Source organism: Patagioenas fasciata, chromosome 17, assembly GCF_037038585.1.
Source record: "Patagioenas fasciata isolate bPatFas1 chromosome 17, bPatFas1.hap1, whole genome shotgun sequence".
Classification (NCBI taxonomy): domain Eukaryota; kingdom Metazoa; phylum Chordata; class Aves; order Columbiformes; family Columbidae; genus Patagioenas; species Patagioenas fasciata.
This window is the reverse complement of record NC_092536.1, coordinates 5,723,631-5,751,570: the sequence shown is the minus strand read 5'-3', so window position 1 is coordinate 5,751,570 and position 27,940 is coordinate 5,723,631. Positions and strand designations below refer to the sequence as shown.

General features: G+C 56.9%; 1 protein-coding gene across 7 annotated transcripts; it reads right to left on the bottom strand.

Moving 5' to 3' along the window:
* Window positions 1-29: 29 nt before the first annotated feature.
* FAM222A (family with sequence similarity 222 member A) lies at window positions 30-27,892 on the bottom strand. 7 transcript variants are annotated; one of them, XM_071815920.1, is made up of 3 exons: window positions 27,698-27,892; window positions 11,897-12,027; window positions 30-2,468 (listed from the first exon to the last, which is right to left on the bottom strand). In XM_071815920.1, the coding sequence occupies exons 2-3, from the start codon at window positions 11,976-11,978 to the stop codon at window positions 1,261-1,263; spliced, it is 1,290 nt and encodes a 429-aa protein (XP_071672021.1). In that variant the 5' UTR covers window positions 11,979-12,027; window positions 27,698-27,892; the 3' UTR covers window positions 30-1,260. The 7 variants fall into 7 exon arrangements, with proteins under 7 accessions (XP_071672021.1, XP_065707607.1, XP_065707608.1 ...); XM_065851535.2 differs by lacking the exon at window positions 27,698-27,892 and adding an exon at window positions 27,445-27,533 and having other exon boundaries at window positions 11,897-12,030; XM_065851536.2 differs by lacking the exon at window positions 27,698-27,892 and adding an exon at window positions 27,445-27,516.
* Between the last annotated feature and the right edge of the window lie 48 nt (window positions 27,893-27,940).

Here is a 27,940-nt window from a genome sequence, read left to right as displayed (position 1 = left end):
GAGACTCCAGAGCACAACGTCCAGTGAGATCCTGGTTTTACTTTGGGAAAAACACCATCCGGACACACGGCTTGCAGGTTGTTTTTTTTTTTTTGTTATTTTTTTTCATTTGTTTTCTCTCATTTTTAAAACAATATAGTGCAGCCAGCACTTCTCACAGTAGAATATAATGGTCAATTTTAGTATAAAAAAAAAACATTCTCAGAGATTTGTAAATGCACTTAGTGCTTGAACAGGCCTTTCAGGGATACAGTACCTCTTTTCCGAGCACAATCACCTTGGGTTTCATCGGGGTATTTTTCTTTTTTCCTTTAAACATCAAAACACTTTGTATCTTGTGGTGCAGAGCCTTTTTTAAATGAATAAATCTATTAAACACATAATTACACATAGTGAATAATGGACCATAATGAGCATTTTGGAACTGTTTTTTTAAAAAAAAAGAAAAAAGAAAAAAGAGAAAAGGAGGTATGTGAGCACCCCTGGTACCATGGTCACCTCTAACCCAGAACCAAGGTAGAACTGACAACAAAGGGGCAAGAAAATAAACAGCCTGGAAATGTGAGCCCTGGGTGGGTTCCCGGGGGTGTTGCAGGGCTGGGCGGTCCCAGTTGGGTGGGAATAGGAGCCGGTGGCCAACGTGGGGCCGGGCAAGAGGGGAAGAGAGAGGAAGAGACTGTAGCAGCCAACATGTCGATGTACAGCCTAGGCAACTAAAAAAGAAGAAAAAAAATTAAAAACCAAAAAAAATCTGTTCAAGTTTTCAAGTGTTTTTTCTTAAATAGCTTCCAGACTGTCCCCAATTATTAGCTTTAATCAAAGCAGTGCAAGTTATGGACTTCAGCTACAGGTCAGGTGTGAGCTCCCTGCGGCCACCACGCCAGCACCGGCTGCCGGTGACCCCCGGCCTGGGGCTCTGCCCCGCACCGATCCGGCCGGGCGCCCGCGGAGCCTCCTCTCCCTGGATAGCAGCAACTCGTAGCAATTCCCTGTTCACATTCATGGAGATAAAAATGATTTCTGAGCTCTACAGACAAGCAGTCCTTCGTCCTCGGCTTCCAGTGGGTTGCGGGTGGATCCAGTCTTGGGACCCCGGTGAGATACCAGTGTCCCGGGAGCCCTTTCAGCCGCCAAACCCATGTCCCCCTCCCCGTCCCCCTGCCCTCGCTGCCACGGTCCGGTACCCGCACGGTGCCGGAGGGGAGCACGGCTCCTGCCAAAGTCCTGGCCCTGGGTTTTGGGAAAAGCCGCGCGGGTTCCTTATCTGTAGACGGGTAGACGGATGTGGGCGTGCTGGTGGTCCAGGAGCCGCGGCACCGACACCGTCTCGTAGCCCTTGCCCAGCATCTGCTCCTTGATGCAGGGTGGGTGGATGTCGTTGATGAGATACTCCAGGGACTGGAGGCTGCTGCTGAGGATGGAGGTATTGCAGAGGGTCTTGCTGGGCAGCCCCTCGCCTGCGGGCACCCCCAGATCCCGGGGCCCCAACTCCGGTGGGTTGTAACAGTCGCTATTGGGGGTCACCAAGATGCTGTTCCAAGGAGGGGCAAAGTATTGCCCCACCGCGAAGTTGCCGTGCATGCAGTTCAAAGGGGATGAGCTCACCTTCTCAGCCGCACTGCCCAGGGCGTAGGGGCGCGAGGTCCCCACGCACGTCTCAGGGGACTTGCTGAGGGCCCCCCCGCCGCCACTGCCCCCACTGTACATCCGCAGGTGCTGCTGCTGCTGTTGCTTCTGCTGCCACACCAGGTAGTCCATGCCCTCGGGGTAGATGCCCGCCTTGGCTCCCAGGGCCGGGTTGGAGCCCAGTGCCAGCTCGGCGCCCTTTCGGCACTCTGGCAGGACACTGCCGGCATAGGCGGCGGTGCCAGTGAACGCACCATGCTTGGCCGGGCTGGGGTTGGTGGCCACAGCGGCCGGGCAGCCTGGCTGGGCACCCTGCGCCTGGCACTGCTGATTGATCTGGTAGATGATGCTCTGGATGGAGGGCAGGTTGGAGGGTGGCAGCGCCAGGCTCCTGCCCGCCAGCGGCAGCACTGAGGCTGCCACCGTCACATTGGGGGGCACGGGACCCTCCAGCTGCTTCTGGCCACCGTGGTAGCTCAGCTGCCCAGCGCAGGAGGGCCCTTGAGCTAAAGTGCTTGAGGTGGGGTAGGGAGCGACGCCGACCTGGGCGGGCGAGAGCTTAGTCCGCTTCCCCTCCGAGTTCTTCACCACGCTTTTCCCGGAGGCTTTGACAATGGCCAGGAGCCCCTGGTAGCCGCCGGCATGCAGGGGGTAGGGGCTGTAGCGCTGGCCCGTGGTGTCATAGCCGTTGACCGTCCGGTTAAGGTGCTTGTGCTGGGGGACCCTGATGTTGGTGGGGAAGATCTTGATGGTCAGCGGGCTGTTGGCCACCTTCTGTGCGTAGGCATCCAGCTCGGCGGGGCTGGGGTAGCGCGGGGAATGCATGGGGGCCACCGACTCACCTGCGGGAGCAAAGCACATGGTGAATCTGGTGCCACCAGCAGGGGGGACCTGGCACCCTGGCACCCACCACCCTCCCCGGCTCCCAGCCGCTCCGGGCAGAAACCAGGTCAGGACACCAAGCTGTCCCCTCCCGCTGACGGAGTCACTTGTAAGTGGCCTAAAATAAACTCGGTGTGGAGAATGGAAATGTCACTTTACCCAACGGGGGAATCTTTCTCCGAGATTGGATTTAAACTACATTATACAAGCAATTTCATGGGTGCTTTGCGCTGCTACGAGAACCTCACCAAAAATGGAAAAGCATTGCATTTACCAGCCATAAATCAGCAGTTCCTATAATGAGCACAAAAATGTCACTTTTATGCAATTTTACAGATGAACAAAACGGGTGAAATTAACTGTGGTAACCTACTGGAGTCAGCAAAAGCCACTGCAGAAAAAAAAATTATATATGTATATATTTTTGTGCCTTTCAAACTCTTTCCCGAGCAAGTTTCTGCCATTCTGGTGTGAAAACTCATTTGTCGTACCCATTATACTTTCATTTGGAGTTTATCTTGAGTATCCAATGAGCCACCAACTGTGAAAATGATTAAATCTACAAAATCTATCTAATAGATGGAATAAATTAGGTGTTTAAAAACTCCACACACACACACACACACACATACACATACATACACACTGGCACATTGGGAGCGTTTGCCTCTGAGCTGGTCCCAACACCCTGGTCCTGCCAGGGGACATCTGCAGCACCCCGGGGACACTGGAGCCAGGTGTTGCAAGGGAGAGGTGTCCATGGGCGCTCTCCATCCCCTCCGTCTGAGCGAGCGGTGCGGTGGCAATTTAACAGGCAGCTCGGCAGAGCCAGCACCAGCCATTCCTCCCATTTTGCTTTTTACAGGTGTCTTAAATAGACATTGTTATTAACGAGTGTGTTAAGCCAATTAAAACCAGGGCCTTTGTGTAGGATTTAATGTAGCTGCCAGGAGACGCGGCGTCAGCAGCTCCCTATGGTGGGACACGTGCAGGCACACGGTGTCCCCGGCTGTGCCATCGGGGACTGCCCAACCTCTGCAAAGCTCCCGACCTGGGTGGCACCTGCACCCGCAGAGCAGCAGCGAGGGTGCACACGGGTGTGCAAATGGGTGCTGCCGGGCACCCCAAACAACAGTGGGTGCAGGGTGGTGTAAGCGGGACTCCCGCATGTCCCACAGCGAGCCATGCGTATCTGCATTCCCCTTCATGCCGGCACCGCTGTCCTTGGAGGTGGCAGCATCGTGAATACTCAATTAACATGACACTAATTAGCTCGTGACACCTGCAGAATCCCTAATGAGCCCATTCCACAGAAATGCTCCTTTTCAAGCAAAAATCATTAAAAAAAGTGGCCATTGCTGGAGGAAGGTGGCATCACCTGCAGGCACTGTGGCTCCCCACCGTGAGTCACCAAAGCCCTGTCCCCAAGCACAGGGTCTGCGGGTGACATTTTTGGGATGGCCCCACGCAGCCACCCGAACACCGGTGGCAGAGTGTGCCCAGGCCAGGGGACAGCCAGGAGCCGCCTTTGTCACCCCTTTGCGCCAGCTGGCTCAGATGTGACAAGTCACCGGTTCGGTGTGTTGTCACATATCAGGGTGACACACCAAACCCCAGCCAGGAAAATTACAGAGCGACCAATTTCCAGGCGGCTCCCGGTGCGCTGGCGGCTGCACGGCTCCGCCGTTCCCCTCTCCACAGTAATTACTGCTTTCTAACGGGCTGTAATTACTGCGAGAGGCAAACTGTCCCAACCAGTGCCATCACCCTTCAGGCACAGGCAGCCCTGACACCCAGCAACTCACCACGGGGTTTGTCCCCTCCTCTTAAACTTGAATCACAGAATCATTTGGGTTGGAAAAGTCCCTCAAGATCTTTGAGTCCAACCGTTCCCCCACCCCTGGCACTACCCCATGTCCCTGAGAACCTCATCTCTGCATCTGTCCAACGCCTCCAGGGATGGTGACTCCAGCACTGCCCTGGGCAGCCTGTTCCAATGCCCGACAGCCCTTTGGAGAAGAAATTGTTTCTAACATCCAATTTAAACTTCCCCCGGTGAACCACTGGAGCCATTCACGCCAGGGCCAGGGGGACACGCTGCAGATTCATCGACAACTGCTTCTCCCAGAAGATGCTCCACCAGCTCCCGGCTCCCTCCCTCGCTGGCATTCCCGCGGGACGCGGGCGGCACAGCCCCAGCTCCGGGCTCCCCCTCCCTCCCTGACCTGCTCTATTTTTCCAGCCTGCACTCAATAACAGCTAAATAATTGAATCTGTTCAGCAGCCAAAGATTTGTTTTGAATTTTATTGGAATTTTAAATTGTTTTGTTTCTTCACTATTTTATTACTGTAAATGGAAAATGCATCGCCCGCAGTAATAATCCAATGGCTTTTTATATTACTCCGAGCTTCTGCTCAAAGCATTATTGGAAAGCCAGGCAGAAACGAGAAGCCATTATAATGGCAGCACAGGCTTATAAGATTACGCCTCCAGCTAAACAACTTTTTACTTTAGCAAATTGGCCACCAAACCCAGTTCGAGACACAGATGTAAATCCCAGACCCCACTGGTGTCGCGATCCAGAATAAATCTTGGTTTATGGGTGGGGGAGCTCCAGCCCTGCTGTGCCACGAGCAGCCAGGTCTGTGCAGAATGTCCAATGGGGACAGGGATGGCCCTGCGAGGGGTGGGCTGGGATGGGGGTGCCCTGAGAAACCCCCCGAAAGCCTCCTCCAGCACACGCACCTGCTGCCGGCATCCCCAGCATCCTCGGCATCTCCAGCATCCCCAGCACTTCCTGCATCCCCAGCATCCCCAAAGAACCCCGCGCCATCCCTGACTGCAGCCACAGCCCACAATGGCTGGGAAAGATAGAAAGATGGGGAGCAAGGACGGGAGGGATAGTAACCAAAGACATCCCCGTGGCAGGAGAAAGAGAGGCTAACCGGAGGCTGATGATCCAGGGCTTGTGCTGCGCAGGAATTGCCTGGCACAAACCCACAACAGTCCCCAATTACCCCCAGCCCTGGCCCCGGCTCCGCTGGGACACAATGGGCGCCAGCAAAGCCCAGCTGCCGGGCCCCTAATTAACCCTGATTTTAACTGTACACTTTTAAAGGCACTAAAGCGGTTACAAAGTGGAGAACAAGGCAGGGTTAATAGCGCAGACCTAAATTGCAGGCCCGCGGGGCCTGGGCCCCATAGAAATAATAGACCTGTCTGGGCTGCTCAGCTGTCAGTCAGGAGAACAATTCGGCACCCGAGGAGCTCACAGGAGCGGCAGCATCAGGGCTCTGGCAACCAGTGTCTGCTCAGTTAAAGCAATTGTGGGATCAAAACAGTGCTAGGAAAGATGCTCAGCACCTGGAAGGATGTTCAGCACTGGGAAGGGCGCTCAGCATCAGGAAGGATGCTTGGTAACGGGAAGGATGCTCAGCAGTGCGATGGAGGCTCAGTACTGGGAAGAATGGTCAGTACTGGGAAGGATGCTCAGGACCAGGAAGGATGCTTGGTCCCAGGAAGGTTGCTCCGTGCCACTGCCCCGGTGGCCGCATCCCTGGCTGAGCCTCCTCTTCCTCTTACGGCTTTAATTTTCAGGCCGCGGTGCTGCAGGAGACGCTGCGCTCCCCAGGTGGTTGCCCCACTCTGGAAGGGGACAGCGCCGGGATGTTGGGGTGCACAGGGGTAACATCCCAGGGACCAGCACCATCAGCACCGCAGAATAAGCTGAGCAAGGACACGGCAGCAGGATGTGGCACCAAATCGGTTGCCAGCAGCACCAAAGCACCAGGAGGAGGCTGGAGAAGATGCTGGGGACCTGAGTTGTCGCTCAGTGATCAGTGTGTCAATGGCTGATATTAAAAAATAACGGTGCTGCAGCCTCCGAAGGAATTCAACTCAAGACCTGAGGGCTTTGGGACCAGGCTCCCTGTTCACTTGCAGCAAGGAGATCCCAAGGTCTTTAAAGCTTCAAAAAGCCTCAAAAATCCCCTTTTTCTCTGCCTGCAACACTGAGAACAGATTTTGGAAGAGCTAAACCCTAAATATTTGCCAAACACTTGGAAGAAACCTCAATATTTGGAAAACACTTGGAAGAAACTGAAATATTTGGAAAACACTTGAAAGAAAACAAACAAAACCTGGTATATTTAACGAATCAATGAAGTCCTTGAAATTTGGGTCCAAGCCCCAGGTAGCAAAGCTGGAACCAGCAACCTCCTGCCAAGGGCAAATCTCAGAGGGTCCCAGACAGAGCCGGGGGGGGATCACTGAGGGTCCCATGGGTTATCATGGGGGTGCGCAGCCCCCAGCCCCAGCGAGAACGGCTGCGGGAGCTGCTGTGGGTCCCATGCATCCCCAGAGCCACTTTTGGGGTGTAGCCAGGCAGGGGGGACACCGGTACTGACCCCCCCAGCTCGTTCTGTACCAGGCAGGTTGTGCTACTGTCACATCGCTTTCCCACCCTGGGAAGTGTGGTGGTTTCTATGGTGATGGGTGGCACTGAGGTCCCACCATGCCACAGCGGATGTGGCGGGGGGTCCGTGCACCCGCGTGGTCCCTGCGCCCCCCACGAGCACAGGGACAGCAGCCACCCACGGTTGGCACCCTCGGCAGCACCATGGCCACCCCCAGAAATGCTGCATCCCCGCTGCGGAACCCCCCATTGCAGCACCCCTCGCACCCTGGCCCCCCAGGACAAAAGCATCCTCAGCACAAGGAGCTGAGAGACAAACGCTCCCTGGATTCAGTGGCTTAAATTAAAACCGAGTACAGAAATAATAGCGGGAGAAATCCATCGGAATAAACGTAGGTGGCAAACCCGGCGCGGCAGCGGCGCAGCAGCCGTAATCTGCAAAGACAACAAAATTCATGACAAAGCACAAAGGGAAGCGCCGGGCTGCGCCGTCCCCAGATATTCATCCGTTAACACGTTCCCTTTTTAGGATGACATGTCATTTCAGACGGGCCTTTTTTCCTCCCCTTTCTTCTCCCCCTTGCCGGCGCGCAGCTCTGCCGAGGCGGCTGCTGGATTGGATCACCCCAGGGCGAGCACTTTATTATCTGCAGTCAAAGCGTCACCACAAATACCCATCTACACACACACGTGTCACTTCCCATTTGTCTCCTCCACGAGGTATTAGAGCCACCGCGCACCGCTGTGCACCGTGCCACCGCGGCCTCTGCAGCCACCAGCGTGGCAAGGGCAACCGGCACCGGGCAGGAGGGACATGGGGACGGTGGCATTGCAGTCATAAGGATGCCCTGGTGTCACCCCACTGCTATCCTGATACTACCCCAATGTCATCCCAGTGCCATCCCTGTGCTGTCCCAATGCCATCCTAGTATCTACCACAATGCCAAACAGCTGCTATCCTGGTGCCATCCCAATATTGTCCCAATGCCACCCTTCTGACACTCAACACGGCCCTGATGCCACCCCGATGCCCCCCTGCTGCCATCCCACCGTGCAGCCACTGAGGGGACCCCAGCACAGCTGCCAGCCCCTCTGCTCTGTCGACAGTAAATTAGTATTTAATTAATTTTAAGACATGGGAGCAGGATGGGCACCCCCGACACAGGTTGGGGGTTTTGGTGCCCCATCCCTGGGTCTGCAGCCGCACTTGACCCCCCCAGTGCCTGGGAACTGCTGTGGTCCTGGGAAATCTGAACACAAACCAAAACCCCATCACGTGCCGGGGCATTACGAGGGAAACTCGCCCAAAAACCAGGGCTCTGACCAGGTGGGAGATGGTCCCACCTGGAGAGGCTGCTCCAGCACCAAGCAGCCCCCCCATCCATCTCCCACTGCACATGCGACCGATCGAAAAGTGTTTTTGCAGCGTTTCCTGGCAGGGAAAGTGCAAGTCAACAGCACATTTTGGGCACGGCAGTTAATTGAACTCCTTTTTATGGCACGTACATAAATACACAGAACCATCATTAACCGATCCCTTCCAGAAACTGAAAATGAAAGAATTAATCTTATTTCACTCATGTGTAACCCCTCATGAAATTAAAATGATATTTTATGGGTGTGTACAAAAGCAGAGCCCTGCTGCAGCTACTTTAATGAAAATGCCCTTGGAATAAGTCAAATTGGGTAACGAGAAGCCATTAAACAAGCCTTTATCCCATATGCAATTAAAGAGTTTTATCACTGAAGAGAGTCCCCACGGGTGAGTGGGGAGAGGTGTGGGTGACCCTGGAGCTGAGTCCCTGGCGCTTTGCTGCTCTCTGAGTCCCGGCCATCACCTCTCATTCACGTTCTAATCACCCAGCCGGAGCCTGAGGGGACTCACATCACCCCGTAAGAGGGGTCCGAGGACCCATGAGACCCCTGGCATGAGGTCCCCAGTGCTGGGCTCCTGATCCAGCCCCACCACGGTGAGAGGTGATGGAAGATGCTCACATGGCAAAACGTGACGTTAGCACAGAGGGAGCTTGGGAAGCTCCCCAAAACTCCCAGCTCCATCTGAATCCCACCCCCTTAGCAGGGGGCACGGATCCTGCACCCCCCTCAGCCGCACGCCCAGCCCCAGGCTGTCAGAAGAGCCACGCGGGCTGAAAAAGGGCACATAGAAAGTAACATTTAATTAAATATAAGCCACTGCTACATTACTGCAGAGAGCAAGAGCAGCAAAGAGTTTGGCCAAGCCAAGAGTGGTATTATTTGATTTATAATTTAAATAAAGCTCAGGATTCCTGTAATGCGCACAGAATAAAATCAAAAGGGACCAGGCTGCTGGAGTTAATTGGACATGATATTTTCCTGAGGATGCTGGCTCTCCGCAGGCTCCAGCTCCTCAGCTGGCGGCCAGCAGGGCAGGCAGGGCTCTGGCACCCTCCTGCTGCTCCTGCATCCTCGAGGATGCAACGCTGCCAGGACAGGACGGTGCCTCAGGATTACCAGCGAGGGAAACCGCCCGCTGCCATGAGCTGGTAACGGTGAGTGCTGCGGCAAAGTCACCCACAGCATTTATTGGGATGGATTTGGTGCGATACACAGAGCGTGCTGGCACGCGGCCACGCCAGCGCGTGGGGCACCAAGACAGGGGGGTGGTGATCAGCCAAGGGGCAGAACCGGGGGGCGAAGGCACCAGGGCCATCAGCTCCCAGCATGGGTAGGAAAATTAGTCAGCTCACCTTTTACGTGAAATTAATACAAAAATTAATCAGCGGTGTGGGTAGGATAATAGGATTTCACAGTGGTGCTGGGCCAGACGGCCAATATGCCGAGAGCCAGACTCATTTAATATCGACAGAAACAATGCCAGAGGACAGAAATAAGACCCATAAAGATAATTACTGAGATACTCAGGAGCAAATTAAGTAATCAGAGGCACTTCTAAATTGTGCCTCGTTTTAAGAGAACACTATCTCTGTCGATTACCTATGCAGGCGTTTGGGAGGCGGCAGGAGGCTCGGCCCCGCACCGGCTTCCTGGCCCCTCCACGCCGTGCTTACCGCAGGTGTCATAAATAAAGAAGGGAAAATCATTTTCCAAACCAGATGCGTGGCCCTGGATGTCACCTGCAATTTAATTTGCACTAGCAGGAGGCAGAGAGGAGCGAGACGTGCTGGATTTGCCCATAATGAGCGGAAGCATACGGGCAGCTAAACTCTGATTAAGGTGACCTGGCTGGCAGTAGCTGGGGGCGAGCGTGGTGCGGGGGGGTCCAGCTGGGGAGCGTGACGACCATTGCATATTGCCCACCCCGGGGGGTGCACCCCGGTGAGGGACAAGCCTCAGAGAGCTGGGCACCATCAGCCAAAAACCCCAGTGCCCCTGTCCCCTGCACCTACTGGGGTCCAGCCAGGGGTCAGAGCTCTGCATTCCACCAGTGCAGCTCAGGGACCCCCCAGCAGCCCAGGGACCCTCCCAGGACATAGGTGGCTGCACCCATGAGTAGCTCTCCCCACTGATGGGCAACACCGCGCACGGGCTCCCCAAACCTCCTTATCTTGTCTGGGAGGGTCTCTGGGGGGTGGGAAGCGCTGGGGAGCACCAAGGATTCCAGTTGGAGGGTGCTCAGGGTCCCACCCCTGGGGTGCTACTCCTCAGCACCCCCCTGGGCTGAGCTGGTCCCTGGCCCTGAGCCACAACATCTCCGGAAAACCCTGCCTGCGGGTCTCGCACCAGGAGGGCACAGCTGAGCTAATTAGCCCACGGCAACGAGGGCACAGGGAGCCGGACCCTCACGCCAGCCCCACGCCACCACGTGCTGCTCAGGCGTGACGGATCAGGAATAATTTTACAAGAGCAACATCCATTTTCCTCCCAGACGCTAATAAGGAGACGTGAGCGGCACCGTGAGCTGCGATGCAGCACAAGCGCGTGGGGGGTCCACACACGCACCCCCCTGCTTCCCAGGGTCATTGAGACCCCCAAGAGCTGCCACCTCAATGGGGGACAAACAGCTCGGGGGGCAACAATCCTGCCCATCCCCGCAATGGCTGATGCACAAAGTGCTTCCCCACCTGTGATGCTGGGACATGCAGATGCCCATCACCTTGCCTCTGGACTGGGCAATATACTCTGTGCAGCGATGCTGTGCTGGAGCTTGGGGAACTTCACCCAAAAAGTAACCCCCTGGCTGCCGGTGTGACCCAAGCCCCCCCAGAGCAATGCTGGGGGGTTCCTGGGGTGGCCAAGCATCACCCAAACCCTATGCCCAGCTCCCTTGGCTGCACCGGGGTGTCCAGGTAGAGGGAAAAAAAACGTCTGCGGGAAAACACAGATCATTAAACAAATGCCCGGGGGCTGTCACCGCCTAACAAGCAGAGCTTTAGCAGCTGATTTGTCTTCAGCCAGCAATGTTTAAAAATCCAACTGAGACCAGCAGAAAAATATCCACTCCCCTCTTTAAAACACACATTCATCACTTGAGAATCTTAATGCGTCTTTCCCAGCCGGGGAGGTCAAACACGCCTGCCTAAAGCAGGCTCATTAAATATACATTTAATCATGGTTTGGATTGAGAGACAAAGGCTGGGAGAGACAGGTGCTTTGCTGGAGTGACCTTTTGGATCCCATTTTAATGTAACTAGTTTACAGCTTATCTGAAAGGCCAGCTCCTGGGGAAGGCGAGCTGCAGCAAAACCGGGAAAGTAATTAGGGGGGGAAGGGCCGGGGAGGTTTGGGGGGCCGTGGAGCAGGCGATGGCCCCATCTTCTGCCACGCTTCCCAGAGAGCTCTGCAACATTTTCTGAAGTTCGACTTATCTACCAGAGCAACCCAATTTAATTTGCTTATCTTGCCTCCTTCCTCTCCCCCATCCCCCCCAGCTTCTCCTGCTCTTTTTAATTATCGGTTAAATAAATGTCTTTTTCAATAAGAGAAGCAACATCAAAGCAGGCGCATGTGCCCCCCCAGCCCAGGGCACTTACACTTGCGCGGCTCCAGCGCCTTGCTGGGGCAGGGGAGGTGCTGGGCCGGCGGATTCTGGGTCCTCTGCAGACAGGCCAGCATGGTTGGGGTGTCCTGGGGGGTAGAGCCACCCCCGCCACTGCCCCACGTCCTGCTGAGAGAAGAGACACGGGTCAGGCCAGGGGACCCACCTGTCGCCCCCTGCCCACCCCACTGCCCACCCACCCGCTCGCCGGGCAGTGGAGCTGGATGGAGCCGCCGAGCTCCTGGCGCCGACTGCGGGCACGCGCTGCTCAGAGCCCTTTGCTCCTTTGGAGATAAATAAATAACTCCGAAAGCCTTAAGTAAATACGAATGCATTTAAAATAAATACGAAGGTCTCGGTGGGTCATCTGTGCTTCCCTCAAAGCTTTCGGCCCTTCCCGCTGGGAATGGAGCATCCCTCCAGCACCGCGCTCCTGGTGTGCCAGCCGGCGCCGCCCGGCACACAGCAACCCCGCCGGCTCCAAAGATGGTGTTAAAATCCCACTGGGGGTCCTGGGATCTGTCGCCAGCTCCCAGCTGGCATCAAAATCTGCTCAACAAAAGCTGGAGGGGTCAGGCCAAAGTCATCGCCGCCGCCGCTCCGCTAATTGTACATCCTTCAGGAGCCGCCGCCGAGGGCATGAATTATAGCCGGTTGCTTCTGACACCCTCCCACAGCTCCGGCTGGTGTGTGAGCGAGATTCTGCTTGGAGAGGGCAGTGGGACGTGGGCAGGAGCAGCAGAAATGCCAGCACCACTGCCCGGCCCCCAGCGTCGTGGCTTCTGAGGCATCAGCCTCCTAGCTGAACCTTGAGAGTCACGGGTAGATGTCACAGCCGGGTGTCGTGGCTGGTGTCACGGCTGCGGGTTGTGTCCAGGTGGCACAGCAAGGTACATCACTTTGTCACAGTGGAACCACCTCCTCCTGCAGCTATCCGGCAGACAAGACGTTTACGGCACTGGCGAGCGGTGACCCTGCACAGTGGCCTCAGGCACACGCTGGCACAGCCTGTGACCGTCACCCGCCAGGTAGCAAAGCCCCGACAGACGTTCGCCGAGCTGTGCCCAGGGCTCTCCTTGCTCCACCGGGCTAAACGTCACCCTTGGAGACGCCTTCGCAGCCACCGCAGTGCCCAGATGACGGTACTAATGCACTTGCCACTCGCTCCTGTCCTGCATCCCCACCACCAGGCAGGAGGGTCCCAGGCCCTGGGCTCATCCCCAAGCTGGACGGTGGCACTGGGACCCGCTCGGGGGGTCAGTGCCAAGGGGACTGGGGGTCTCACCCTGTCGCCCCTGGCTCTGCAAGGGAGAGACTTGTTAGCTCAAGGTGTGAGGAGCAGGAGGGGAGGAGGAACTCATCTCATATCAAGCAGGTGTCTGGAGAACCCAAATTGTGCTGTTTTCTCCTAATAATGAAGTATTCATGAGTAAAAGCCTTTTTCACTACTTTCTTAAGATACTAATTTCACAACAAGCGCCTTGTTACCATGCAATTATTCCAATCGTGCATTTCTCCCAGATTCCATCTGTCCTCGCGCTCTCTAAATGAAAGACAATCATGTAACCACCTTTCATTATTCACTATTTTACTTTCAGCAAAGGTACCCTGAAAGAAATGATTTCCTCTGAAAGGGACTTTTATTCAGTTTCAAAACCAATTTTCTCCTATTACTGTCTTAAAAAAAAGGAGGGGGGCAGGGAGGTGTTTTTATTTCATGCATTACATATCCTTTGTTAACGCAGCTCGCAGTAAAAGCAGCCGTATCCATTTTCTGGCTTCGATTTCTGGTAATTTTAAAATATGCCATTACAATCAGGCAGAAATTATACAGTTTGAAAAGAGAATGAAGTGCTTCTTATTCAGAGGCTGAGCGCATTTGACTGCCAGGGAGCCCGCCTCTCCCCGCCGGGACTCGGGGTGCATTACGCGGCCCTGCTCCCAGCACAACTCAGCACCCCCGGCACGCACCAGCAATGGGATCCACGCCGGGGAGCTGTCACACCGACCCCATCCCTGTGCGGGGGAGACCCAGGTCAGGGCACCCAGGGCCATACGGGGGATGACTGCATCGGGTACCTGAGCCTCACCTACGCAGTGACCTCGGGGCCCGTGTCCCACCGGCTGTCACCATCTGGCCGATTAGCGGGCAGACGTCACCTCCTCCCCTGCAGCGAGGTCGGCTCCTCACCAGGACACTGCCCCATGTCCCTGTCCCTGGGTTTGTGGGCAGCTCGTGATGCTGTTGGATGCATGTCAGGTCCCTTCTGGTCCCTGGGGACAAGGGGACTGAGAGCGAGGACAAAGCACCCATGGGATTGAGTGGCACAGGGCGAGCAGAGGCTCCCCACCAGCCCCCATGGGGTAGGATGCGGCTGCTGCTGTGGCACCAAATATGGGTGCTGGCAGGAGGGAGGGCGAGGATGCAGCCCGGGTGCAGGGCTGTGCCCCTGGGGAAAGGGCAATGCTGGTGGCTGGTGACAGGAGCTGGCCCTGGGACACCCCCATGGTGGCATGGGTGTTCTCCCAATCACTGCACCCTGGCACTGGCCACATGCCCACACAGAGCCCAGTACCTCCCAGAGCTGTCCTGACCTTGGCCACGCACGGCACAGCATCACCAGCATCAGCCAGGAGAGACAGTGGAGCCACACACCAAGCTGAATAAAGCTGCCAATTTAACCAGACCCCAGTTCTGTCCCCATCACCCAGTGTCACACAGTGGAGATGATTTTTTCTGCATTACGCTGCATGCCACCCCACCTTCATGGTCACTGTGAGGGTCCCGGTGCCACACATCAAGACACTGTGACACTGTCCCTCCATCCCAGCACCCCCTGGTCCTCTTGTGGACCCACAGGCGAGCAGGCGGGTACCTGGCACAATGGGCATCTGTGCCGCGGTGGCATTTCCTTAATGCCACTCGGCAAAGCCCCTGAATCAGCTGATGGGAATTGGGCGCTGGGCTGGCCGAATGCTTAGTGCCGGCTTAGTTAGCTCCATCTGCATTTGAACTAATTCCAATCAGCAGGATCCGATTTAGTTCAAGCTGCTCTGGCTCTTTCGTGTGGCAGGAAAAGCAACACTCAGCAGTTTTGCCGAACCGCCCTGAGTCTGTGTGGGCTCTGCTGATGGTCCGGCCGGCGCCACAGCTGGTCCCACTCCTGGGGTGCCAGGAGTGGGGTCCCTCAGAGACACATGGAGCAGGGTCCCCAAGGAACATCAGCCCCAGCACTGTCTCCCTCCATCCCTCCCCAGCCCCTCTCAGACGGCTCCTTCCCGTCCCCACCTCCAGGACAGCTGATTTTGAAGCTCTGTATCCACATCTCACTATTTATAAGCCCAAGGTCTTTGTGACTTTAATAAAAAATAAAAAAAAAAAAATAAAAAAATCCACCACACCCTCTATGTCTAAAGTCCCCGTGACAGGAGGGTTTGGCACCTTCGCTGACATCAGCGGCTGATAAGTCGGGCTTATCTCCTCTGAGAGACCCACGAAGGTCCCTCCGGCGAGATAAGGCCAGCACAGCTGTCGATAGAGGCTTTTGCAGGCAAGGATTTAGATAAAAGAAAATGTGACGGGAGGTGGGAGTTAAAAAAAAAAGGGAACTTTTTAAAGTCTCAGCCTGCAACGGGTCTGTGCCACTGGCTGGGCAGGGGGGGCAGGCAACCCTGGCAGCAGGGGCCAAGGTCTTGGTCACCAGTCGGGCTCCGGTGCAACGTGTGAGCATCCCTCCCCAGGAGTAATCGGGGTGACCTGGGATGCAAAGCCATAACAAGGGAGTATTCGAGGCTGGGACCGGGGGGCAGGAGCGGGGATGCTGAGAAGCCATGTGAGTCACGCCACTGCGTCCCCTCACAGCTATTCAGACAGGGCTGGGTTTGGCACAAGGACAGGAGGTGACTGGGTCACCCCAGCCAGGAAAGGCGCACGAGGCTTCTGACACTGCCAGACAGACGGACAGACAGCATGGGATCCAGGCCAAGGTTGGCAGCAAAGCCCCATCCCTCGTCCCTCCGTGCTGTGATGGAGGAGACTGCATTGTCCCTTCCCTGTGGCCCTGCGCATATCGGTGCCACCCTTGCATAGCAGCTGCCACCGTCCCCAATCCTCAGGGACACTGGTTTCCCATCAGACACATCCCTCCTGTGAGGATGAGGAGGTGCAGGAGGAGGAAGGCTTCCCCTCTGTGCACAGAAGGGGTGAGCAGGGTTTTGGCTGGCACTGCTGCTTGGCACTGCAGCACTGCTGGCCGTGCCAGCTCGTGCCCATCTCCCACCCAGCAGCAGATTTACAGTCCCTGGGTTGAGGCGGTGAAGGGGACACGGCGCTCGGCGAGCGATGCCGCAGCTCGGTCCTGCAACAGGCGAGCGCAGGAAAGGTCACCCCACCGTAAATCACAGGGAGCAGCAGATAAAATAAAGCAGAAAGTTTGCCGCCGCCGTGCCGAGGGCGGCAATAAAGCCCGGCACGGTGCCGCCAGCCACACCGCGACCTTCCCCGCGCCCGGCCGCCGCGCCAGCCCGCCCGCCTAATCCGCTCCCCTCCACGCACTCCAGCCCCGGGCCTTTCAGGGGGCCCTGTTAATAATTAAATGTTAATCTAAAAAGCAATTTTAGCTGCAGTGCTGCAGATCTGGTTAGAGATTACATTAGCATGTAAGAGTCAAGGGTAATTTTCTCTAACCCCTCTTGTGATCTTTAAAACCCGAAGATCTTAAAGCAACACCAGCTCCTCTGATTAAAATTGGAAGCTGGGGTTTGCAACGGATAATGATGCTGGAAGTGATTATTTTGCTGCTCAGGATGTCGCAGGAGGAGCAGGGGCTTTGGGGGCTGGGGGAGCAATCTGCACCCCCTGGGTTGCTTCTGCTCTGCGGGGACACGGGGAAGGTGCCCTGGGCAAGCCCAGCACCCGCTGGCACCGAGCAGAGCAGCACCCTCAGCGCTCCCATCCCACCCAGTGCTGAGGTTTCTGCTCCCGGGGTGGCTCCAAGGAGAAACCCTGGACTGTTAAGAACACCAAGACCAAAAAAATACCAAAAAAACACGACAAAATATCCTTTTTCTCATGAGCGGGGCCAGGGAGGCTGGGACAAGGGACATGGACACCATGTCCCAAAGCAGAGCACAAAAGCGAACGGCCTCCTGACCAGTACGAAAAACCCAATGGAAGAAATAAGGTATCAGATCTGCCCGTAACGATGGAATTAAAAAAATCCAACAATTCAAGTGCTGTTGAGCGTTTGCAGACATCCTCGCGCAGGGCTCGGGCAGCCTGGTTAAATTTATGTGTCAGCTTTAAGGAGGCCTCTCATCAAACGAGCTATTTTGGGCAGAGATTAAAGATCTATTTTAGCTGCGAGAACAGCTCTCGAACAGGTTAATAATGATTCTGGAAACCCAAGTGTATCCAGCGGCTGGGCAGGGCAGCACTGGCAGGTCCCTGAGGGTCCCCAAGACAGGAGGGTGGGGGACCCCAGTGTGAGGTGCCCCTGCCACGCTGCCGGGCAGGACGAAGCCCCGGTGCCGCCGCAAGGTGAGGAGAGGCCGCGGTGCTGAGCCGGCGCTGGGTAATTGGAAGTGGCAGACGCTGGCACGGTGCTGCCGAGAAGGTTGTTACGTGGGACCGGGAACAGAATGGCAGGAGCGAGGCGGGGAACAGCCCCATTAGCAAAGGTCCTGCTCAGGTGGCTGTGGGGTTTTTGGCAGAGCCCGATCCTGGCTGTGGGTGCTGGGGTCCTGGCAGGATCTGTCCATACAGATGTGTCCCCGTTCATTTGGTGGCAGGGACTGGGAGGGATGCTGCCCCCGGGTGTCCTCACCAGCCCCTTGGCACAAAGCCTCACTCATCCAACACGGTCACGCTGTGTGTCCATCCCGCACATGGAGAGGGGCCGGGGGATGAGCCCACCAAGCTGCCCATCATCCCCAGTAGCGAGAGTTGGATGCTTTGGATCCTCACAGGACCAAAGCCCCAGCCTAGCAGAGACAGAGGATCAAACCAGAAAAAAAGGCAACAATTAAAAGCACCCTGGAGCACAGCCCAGTGTGGGTGTCCACCCCCTGCAGCACCCACGTCCCAGCTGAGACCCAGCACACGACAACACAGAGACCAAAGCTCCCAGCACGCAGCATGGCTTCCCCTGCTCTGTCCCAGGGGCTCACCTGCCCCACGGTGACCTGTGGCTCCCGCGGTGGCCAGGCCGGCCAGCACCACCCAGCTGCACCGCGCACGGCGGCCGGGCGCACGCCGCTCGGTAATTACAGCCCCGAGCGCCTGAGCTGTGAAAGAATCTGACGAAGGAATCCAGGGTAGATCGCGCTGCTGAAATTACTATAATCAAAGGCTTTCACAAAGGCTTCAAATGCAACCAATTACCCTGAAAGGCGAGGCAAGAAAGAAAACAAATTAACGTGTTTGCACAGAGCCTCTGCGGCAGTGCACACATCGCCCCGCGTCGCCCTCGAGCCCAGCTGGCCGCTGCTCCCCATCCCTGGGTCCCGCTCCCAGGCCCTGGGTACCCCCTCTCTCCAGCTCTAGGTACCAATTCCCAATCCCTACCGCTGCTCCCCATCACTGCATCCCACTCCCCATCCCCAAGTACCAGCTCCCCATCCCCACCGCCCATCCCCGTGTCCCGCTCCGTCGCCGCTGCCCCGGCTCGCCTCAGGGAGCAGCTGCACACAAAGGGGCTCTGTGCCCGTCCCTCGCCCCGCGGGCAGACAAAAGCTCTGGCTGTGCCGGCGGCCATGGCTGGCGCAGGCTCGGGGACTTGCCAGTGCGGCCCGGGGAAACCTCCCTCCCTCCTCCCCCGGCGCTGGCGGGGTCCCCGGGCGAGGGGAGGCGCGGGGTCCTCAAAGGCGCCCATTGAGCACGGCCCCGCATCACCCGCCGACAGATGGGGAAGCTATTCACAGCGGGGACCCCCCCACCCTCTCCTCCCTACGTTACGCTTTGTCTGTGCCGCCAGTCTGGGGGAAAAGAGGGGGTGGGGAAAAAAAATCAACTTCTTTCTTTTAATATTTAACAAGAGTCCATCACCCTAAGTCTATTTTGTAATACAAAGCTCTGGAGATTTAAACCCTTCTCACCCAGCGAGATGGAAATGAATGGTGCTCTCTAATGAGCTGGTTCAGCAGAAAAGATAGATTTCTAAGATTACTGTAGGAATTCTTATAATTGATGTGTACTTTTGTAACAAGGATTATACCACCATCCGGTCAAGCAATTCCATTTCTTTCCCTTCTCCCGAGCTCACCCTGCTTTTGGGGTTCCCTGGGTGAGAGGGACCAGCCCGTGTCCCCATGGGGAGAAAGCAACACAGAGAAGGGGGGAGAGAAGAAAAGCCAGAGAAAAATTAAACAGGCTTTTCTTATTTGGCGATAGATAACCTAATGCAGCCACCAAATGGGAAAGTAAGGCATCTCTCAAGATTTATACATTTGTTTTACAAAGCCTTACTTCCCCCCACCGATTCGAGGCCGGATGAGCTGCTGAATGCCGAGTAATTAAAAGGAACAGAGAACAATACCCGCGCCCGCCGAAGAACGCGGAGTTTCCCTGGGATGTTTATAGCAATTGTATGAAAATGTACGATCGGGGATGGCAAGAGCTGACAGCCGCGCCGGAGCAGCCGTGATTGCGAGCTGGCTGCCTCCCCCGGCTGATTGGCATTAATTGCGCGCGTTTGCAAAGCAGAACGGAAAGTCTGACATTAGCTGCAAGCCAACATTTCTCTCTAATAGTCTTAATGATTATGACGAGAGCTGATGATCATTGTGGGGCGTTAATAGTCCGGAGAGTGGCTCTGCGGCTTCTCCCGGCGCGTGGTGGGGACGAGAGCCAGGCTGTCCCCATCAGCACCGTGCTAGAGTGGGCGGGGGGGGGGGGCACAGATAGACAAGAGGGGTCCCCTGGCAGGGGACACTGCCATCAACTCTCTGCCAAGGGGGTGGGAAGGACAGGGGAGGGGACAGTAGCCCCCTGCCCTCCCGGGAACCATCCCGTCCCCTGGCTCTGTCCCATGGGAAGATGGGTGGCGGGGGGGTGGACACAAGAACCAGGAGGGAAAATGTCTCCCACCATGAGACCTCGCTGGGGCTTGGGTGTCCCCAAGGATGCCCCACACTGGTCATGCCCAGAGGGAGGCACTGGGTCACCCTGCACCCATGGGTGCCCCAAATACAGCCACGTCCTCATGGGGGCCGGCCCCGGGGAGCACAGCTGCACGTAACCCACATAGCCGCAAAGCCCCTTATTAAAAGCTGATTAATGAAACCTGAGTTTCCTACACTTTTTACAGGGCTTTTTGGGTGTCCTTGAGTTTGCACAGAGGCTTTGTGAGGCTGGGTGAGATGCTCCGACTGCGGAGCCAGACACACAATAAAAAGCTGCACAGCCCCAACCCATCCAGGTTTACACAGCAGGAAAAATCAATGGCCATCGATCCGCAATAGAAAGCGAGAACGTGTCCCTGGCAGGTGGCAGGCAGCTGGCATCTGACCAGTGCCATGCAGGGGACACGGCTGGGGTCACATTGCTGGGGACCGGGGTGCCCGTGGGGTGACCTGGCACCGTCAGGCAGGGAGCAGTGCTGCCAGTCCACGTGCCACCAACCCTCGCAGCAGCAGCCAGGACACATCCACGGTGCGTGGGTGGCCCTTGCCTGTGTCCTTGCCTTGCCGGGGTCACTGCACAGCCCGCCGGGACAGACGAGCAAACGGCCTCAGCCCAGCTCCAGGCTGTTTCAGCTTTTCATTTTTTTTTTTATCATCTGTGTTGGCCAACATATCACTCAGCTTTGGGCTTTCTGAGCTCAGTAATAATTGTTCCCAGATGAAAAGAAATAAAGACTCGGTCCCTTTCCTCCTTCCCCCCACTTTCCGAAAAAAAGTCCGTAAAGAAGAGCTATAAAAATGGCTTGTTATCTCACCTAGCGAGGCTCAGACTGTATGTTATTGCTAATTGGGTATAACATCCTTGTCTTGTTCTGCTCTCTGAAGCTAAATCAAGAAAGCACCACTGCTGCGAACTAATTATATCTCTGGACTGCAGACTCCGGCTTGTCTTCCCCTTTATTGAGTTTAAAAAATGGTCACTAACCTTAATCTCTCATATTCCCAAGCGTTTGGGCTGCAGAAAAACCACCACTTCCACCCACATCCCAGTCTGCGCTGGGAAATACAAGGCATGTGGCCTGAAAAAGGCTTTGGGATGTGCCAGGACATGGCCCCAAGCGAGCGCCTGGAGGTGCCCATCACTGTCACACTCCACGTCACCGGGGCACTGAGACCATCGCGGATCCTGCTCGGGTCCCCGCGCCATCATGTTTTTATCATACACAACTCAGAGGCTTTCTGTGCTTGGTCACTGCCACTTTACTACCTTCCCTTCTTACAGGGAAGTTTAAGCTTCTTTCATTAGGATGTTTTTAGAATCTCAACCCTGGGCAGCGTCCCCTCAGCAGATGTGAGCAGATGTGAGCATCTGGGTGATGCACACACGACTTGATGGGAGCGGATGCTGCTCTACTTCATCCACACCAGCTCCCTCCAGTCCCAGCCCAGGATGGAGCTCAATGGTCCCGTTAACGCTGGTGCTCACACACGGGTCCCCCACAGGAGCAGGGACACTGTGGCCACTCACTACAGGTGGCCACGGCCAAAGCGCTCAGTTACTGGAGCGGCATGGCTGTAAGACCCGGTGCTGCTGCCACGGCACGGAGCTCGGTGACAGCCGGTCACTGTGAAAAGAGAGAGGACAACTGGAGCCCCAAAGGGCACCGAGCCGAGTGGTGGGGCTGTGGCACTGCTGCCACACAGGACACCCCATCCCTCCCCATCCCAGTGTGTCCCTCGGCACCAGCCGCACACGATAAGAAATTGGAGCAGAAGTCCAAGGCTGTGGGTCAGAAAGCAAAGAGCAATGTCACTGAGCCCATCTCTGTCCCCCTGCCCGGGGAACCCACGCAGACAGGGTTATCGAAAGGCAAACTCAAGTTCCAGTTCTCCGCACAAGCCAAGAGCATCCCTTAAAAAATTGATACTTCCCTGACTATTAATTAACCTGAACCACTTAAAACCACCTTCAATTTGTCAGGTTTAACTGCCAGCTCTTCTCAGTAAATCAAGCGTCGTGCGCAGAGGGAGGCTGTGTGTTCAAGGTGGTGTGACGGGAGCGGGTGAGAGTGGAGCAAGCAGAGCACCCCGCGCCGTGCTCGCCACCCCATCCCTCAAGAGCACCGACAGCAACATTCATACCCTGCAATTAGCCAGGACGCGATATTAAACGCGACGGCCGTGCAGGGCAGCAGAGCACCCCACACCGCAGCGATCCCCTCTTCCTCACGGCACCCTCGTCATGCAACCAAGGTTGAATTCCACAAGGAATACGAATATTTCTGGCAGCACAATCTCCCCGCCGCAGGGTATTAAGGCGTTATTAGTGCGCGGTGAGCAGTGCTGCTAAGCCAGCCCTCGCTGCAGCCCGGAGCACGGCAGAGATGACCTACAAGAGGCAGATGGCGAAAGCCCTGGAGAGCCCCAGCCCCCGGGACGTGCCAGGGCGAGGAGGGGACTGCATACCCCGGTTCCACACAGGGGGATGGGGACAGGGACAAAAGGTATGTCCCCACACTGAAACCCCCCTCCTCACACAGGGGCAGCCCCTCAGAAACGCCTCCCCACGCTGGGGCTCTCCTCTGGTTCCCGCACCAGCTTGCCATTTCGGGTTAAAACACTGCTGTATTCTCTCTTTAGTAAAAGGAGTCCCAGGGGCTATAAAAATTCCCAGCAGGCTCCCGTCAGTCTCAGGTCATTAACTTTCTTTCATTGGGAGTTTGTTTACAGTCAGCCATAAATAGCAGCACCGGGCGGGACGGTTGGGAGGGGGCTGCCCAGGCAGGGGGGTGCAGCACCCCGGGGTGCGGGGTCTGGGCTCACCCACACCCTATCGACTCATCCTGGGTCCTGCTGTTCCCACTGGCACAGAACACCGTGCGGTGCCATGTGCCACAAAAACACCTCAGCCCTGCATATCTGTGGGGTCACCTTGTGCGTGGCTGGAGGGAGACGGGGTGTGCGCTGGGGTGTGCTCGCGGTTCAGGTGTGGTCTTTCCCAAAGGAGGAGGAGGTGGAAGGGAGCTGGCCTGAGCTGCCCACACGGGTAACCTGCCCCGGGCATGCCCTGCACCCTCACCCATCACCAGCATACATCTCACATCAGGACCTCCACGTGTTTGAGAGGTTCCAGTCCTGGCACACAAAGCCCTGGGAGGGACCCCAACACCCTCCATGTCACCGTGACCTGCACCTCAGACCTCCACCCTCCCCTGGCAGCCCCTACAGCACCACAATGATTTACCAGCATGGAAGCTGAAAGCAGGAGAGCAAGTACACGGCCACTGTGTTCCTGACGGGCTGCTTTCCACACCAGAGCTCCTCTGCACCCAAGCACACACGGGACGGTTTTGGAGTGCCCGCATCCCACCACACACTCAAGAGATACATGCACGACACTGTCGGTGTCCCCAGTACCAGAAACACACCTTGAGCCCCATTAACACCTCAGCAGGCTCCGGTGCACCTCCTGGTTTGGAACCCAGTGGGTGCAGGTGCCCGGGGCCAACAGCAGGACCACAGGCGATCGATCAGGAGCTTTATTTGCTGTAAGCGAACACGGCGCCTCTGCCACAGCCCTGCGAACCCACCAGCTGCAGCTCTAATAAAGACACAGGATCATATGGCTCCTGAGAACCACGGCTTGGCAGGGCTCAGCCGGAGCACCGGGCACCCGTTAGATATTAATATTTATCCCCTGGCCCAGCAAAGCACCTGGCACAGAGGGGGCTGAGCGGGGAACCACAGACCCTGGGCTCCCCTGCACTGGCACACCAGGGATGCTCAACACCATCAGCCACACGCTGGCACGGACACCTGACGTGAGGGCTTAGTGGCATTTACCCCCCCGTACCCCGTCCCAGGGCTGCTGAGGGGAGCCCCTGGCCATGAGCAGCACAGCAGGGTCTGGCTCGCAGCAGCCTGGAGCCCATCTCGTTTTATTTCCCAGCACAGCTGTAGGAACGGCTGATGCACAGGCCAGGCACACGGTCCAGCAGCACCCTGGGCTGCGGGGTGGGCGATGAGATTAATCCCCAAACTCAACCTGCCACGACTTCTGCTCTTCCACCCATCTCCGGGAGAGCAAGGACTCGCCAAAAATCACCACCTCATCACTCACAGTCCCCCATGTCTATGGAAATATCTATATTTTAAACCATATACTTGTACAACCTGTAATCAGAGCAACACAAATAGCCCCTGCTTCCCATGTAAATTAAAAACACCCATTAGGCAGATTTCAAAAGATGTCAGTAGGCTTATAATTATACACGACATCCTTCCGAGATAAAAGCGATTACCGGGGATGCAAATCACTTAGCAACCAATCAGTGCCCCCAGAGTGCAAAGCACTGACCAGCCATCCATTTTCGCCTCGTCCTTTTATTCCCTGCATCGAGCAAATACAAACACAGATAAAGAGAGGCACAATAGCTCTTGACACGCAAATAGGTTAACATAATAAAGCCAGCTTTAGCCGGCTCACTCGAGGGAGAAAAGCAATTCTCAGGCAAGCAGGAGGTAATAAAACAGGGCTTTTGTGTTCCTGGCTCCCATTCTCACCCCTGCGCCAGCTTTGCTGCATTAGCTGATAGGCATCGCGGTTTGATTGAATTACCTTTCATGAATATTAGCTTTTTGAGGAATGCGCAGGCAGAAGAGAAAGAAGAAATGTCTTATTTTTTGCATGCATGCGCCCGCTGCAGACAGACAGACATGGGGCGGCCCAGATGCCAGCGGGGCTGGGAACAGGGGTCCCGGCAGGTGCAGCCCCCAGTCCACCCCCCCAGCTGCAGCATCCCCGTGGGGGTCACCGCGCAGGGACCCTCCAGCCAAGGATCAGACATCGGCGGCAAAGAAGCTCATCCTGTCGGGAAAGGACAGCCTGCCCTGTCCCCAAAAGGCTCTCACCACCAAGCCCATCGCCTGCCACGCTCAGGGTGGGACCGGCACCCCGAAAGCAGGGGGAGCAGAGGGGACTGGCTCCCATCAAACATTTATTGCCGAAGCCGTAGCTCCCTGTGCTGTGGGGTTAGACTGCAGACAGGAGCAGGGGGCTGCCCGGCTTCACCCCAGAATTTTCCCCGCACAAGTTCAAGCCACGCAGGAAACCCAATTTGGACAAAAATTCCCTCTGGCGCCTGGCAGGGATGCAGAGAGCCGGCACTAATCCCACACGCACGGCGGGAGCGTGGGGCAGCTTGGGGACGGTGACGGCCACGGAGCATCATCCCCAGCGTGGACCCACCGCCGTGGGTCCTGGGACCGGGGGGGACCCTCGGTCTTGGGAGTCAGAGCCCTTCCCCAGCAAGGCGGCCAGCTGGAATTAAAACCAGCACCAGGAGGAAACAGGCTCCTCTTTAGCTTGCTCAGGGATGGACCCTTGTTTCAGCCTCAGATAAACCAAATAGAGGGGCTTAAAACTGAGGTGATGTGGCTTCCCAGAGGGGCTCCATCCCCCGGGGCACAACCTGGCAGCAGCCACCTCATCTCCTCCTTCCGTGGGCTTCTCTGCCCCAGCCTGGCGATAAATATTCACACTGAGATTCCAATTTTTAGTGATACGGTCGGCTGAAATGGGGCCCATTTTGCAGAGGGCACTGCTCCAGCACAGAGAACGTACCCCAGCGGTACTGAGCCACTCAGCCAGCAGGAAAACCATTCCTAAAGCCAGTAAAACCATTCCTAAAGCCATGAAAACAACCCAGGCTCCTATAGACAGGGAAGGGCTTTCTCTTCCCTGCTCTGCACACAAGGTCAGAAGAAGGCACAGCGGTTAGAGTTTTCCTCTCTTGCTACAGCTTCAAGGCAGCCTGACCCAACAGCACCCGGCTCACACCAGCACAGCCCTCGGCACCTGAAAATCCTCTCGTCAAAGTTTTAAAGATCCTTAATGAGAAAAATTCCTCCTGAGGGGCTGGGACGAGAGGAACCCTCTGCCAGGGATGTTTCCCAGCTCACCACGCCGGCATCGGAGCCCATGTGCCAAGGTTTTGCCAGCCAGGGTCCCGATGCAGTGGCACAGGCTTGTGTGGGAACTGGCAGTGGCATGTGCCCAGCATGTCAGATGGTAAAATCACACAGCAGGGGCACAGGAAGGTATAAAACTGCCAAATTCCACAAAATCAGCCTGAGTAAGACACAGGACACTCCTTACCGAGAGAGGGGCCACGTGGCTTAGTCCCCGCACCCACAGAGCCCCATGGTCACGCTCTGCCCTCCATGAAAGACCATCACACAGCCAGGTGAGCTGCCTGCAGCCTCTGAACAAGAGCAGCCCTAGCAGGAGGATGCACACATACAAAAAAACTCCCTAGAGAGGTTATCTGCACCCCAACAACAAAAGGCAGACAAACCACCACAGCCCGATTCCAAGCAAATACATCCCTCGGAAAACACCGAGCACGGCTGCAAAACTTTGCTGCTGCCTCTCCTCGCAAATAAACCCGCAGGGCCGGAGCCGTAACACGGTTTACCAGCCGGTGCAGCGGAGCCCTGCAGCGACAGGCCCTGCCTCTCCAGCCATGCACCTCCCTGAACAGAGGGCTCCTCAGAGCCGGGTTTGGATGCTGGGGCTGGGCCACCTCCACGGAAACTGGGAACACCTCATTTTCTGTCGGGAACCGAGGCGGAGAGGCGGCACAGCCCGCTCGTCCCCGGCGATGCCCAACCAGCCGTGCTGCCCGGGAGCTCTCGGGGACTACGCCGCCTCATCCCCAGCGAATCATATTCCCAGCGCCGATGGTCCAGAAGATGCCACAGGGATGTTGTTGGTGGAGATGCGTGGAGGCAGCCGAGGCGACGGGTTCTTCAATAAAACGTCGCAGGGTGGTTCCTTCTCCGCTCCTCTCCTTTGTGACCGGCGGTATCCACATCAGCGCGGGGTCGATTGCGGGTGTCCTGGTTCTGCCACCACCCGCTCCAGTGTCCCTGCGGGCTCGGGTGCTTCCCCGCCGCCTCCGGGCGGAGGAGAAAAACCCTTTTTTCCAGGAGAAAAGGGGCAGCCGGGGACGGTAGAAACGGCAGCAGCTCACGGACGGTTCACGCTAGAAGTGTCTCAGTTTTCCTCGTGGAGGCACCCGTGGATATTTTATTTCCACTTACGAGTCAGGCGACCCAAAAAGCCATTACAAAAAATTAAAGAATAAGAAAAAAAAAAAAAACAACGAAAAGTTGTTCCCGTTCCTCTCCGGTAGCGACGGGCGAGCCGTTTCCCAGCTGGCGGCGGCGGCTCCGCGCCCGCCGTGCCTTCCCCGCGGCTGCGCGGCCGGGGCGAGCCGGGCACCGCCGGGCACCGCGCTGCGGCGGCGCCGCCTCCTGATGCGCCCCGGGAGCCGGAGCTCCCCCGGCCCCCCCCAACCCTCCCCACCGTCGGTAATCCCCCGCCCTTCCCGGTGCCCGCCGCCGCCGGCCCCCCGTTACCGTCAGAGCTGGATCCGGGCCGGCTCCGGCCGCTGCGGTGCGGGGCGCACCGGGCCGCCCCCCCCGGGCCGCGCAGCAGCAGCGGCGGCGCCCGCCCGGCCCCGCGCCCCGCCGGCGGCCCGCCCCGCCCCGTGCGCGGCCAGCGTGCGGCGGCTCCCGGCGCTCTGCCCCCGGGGCGGCGGAGGACGGTGAGGGGCGGGGGGGGGAGGGGGCGGATAAAAATATCCAGAAAAAAAAATTAAAATAAAACAACCCCCGCGCAGATGGGCTCAGGCGGCGCGGGGGGCATCACACCGCGGGTCCTCCGGTTCCTTTGTGCGGCGGCGGCCGGTGCCCGCCGGCCCGTGGCACAGCGGTGGCCGGGGCGGAGGAGCAGGGGCGGCCGCGGCTCAGCGCTGCATGGTGGCGGACCCAGGGCGCGGCCCCTTAGCTGCTCCCGCCCGGTGCGCGGCTGCGGCGACACTGAGCGGCCCCGCGCGGGGCCCGCCGGCCGCAC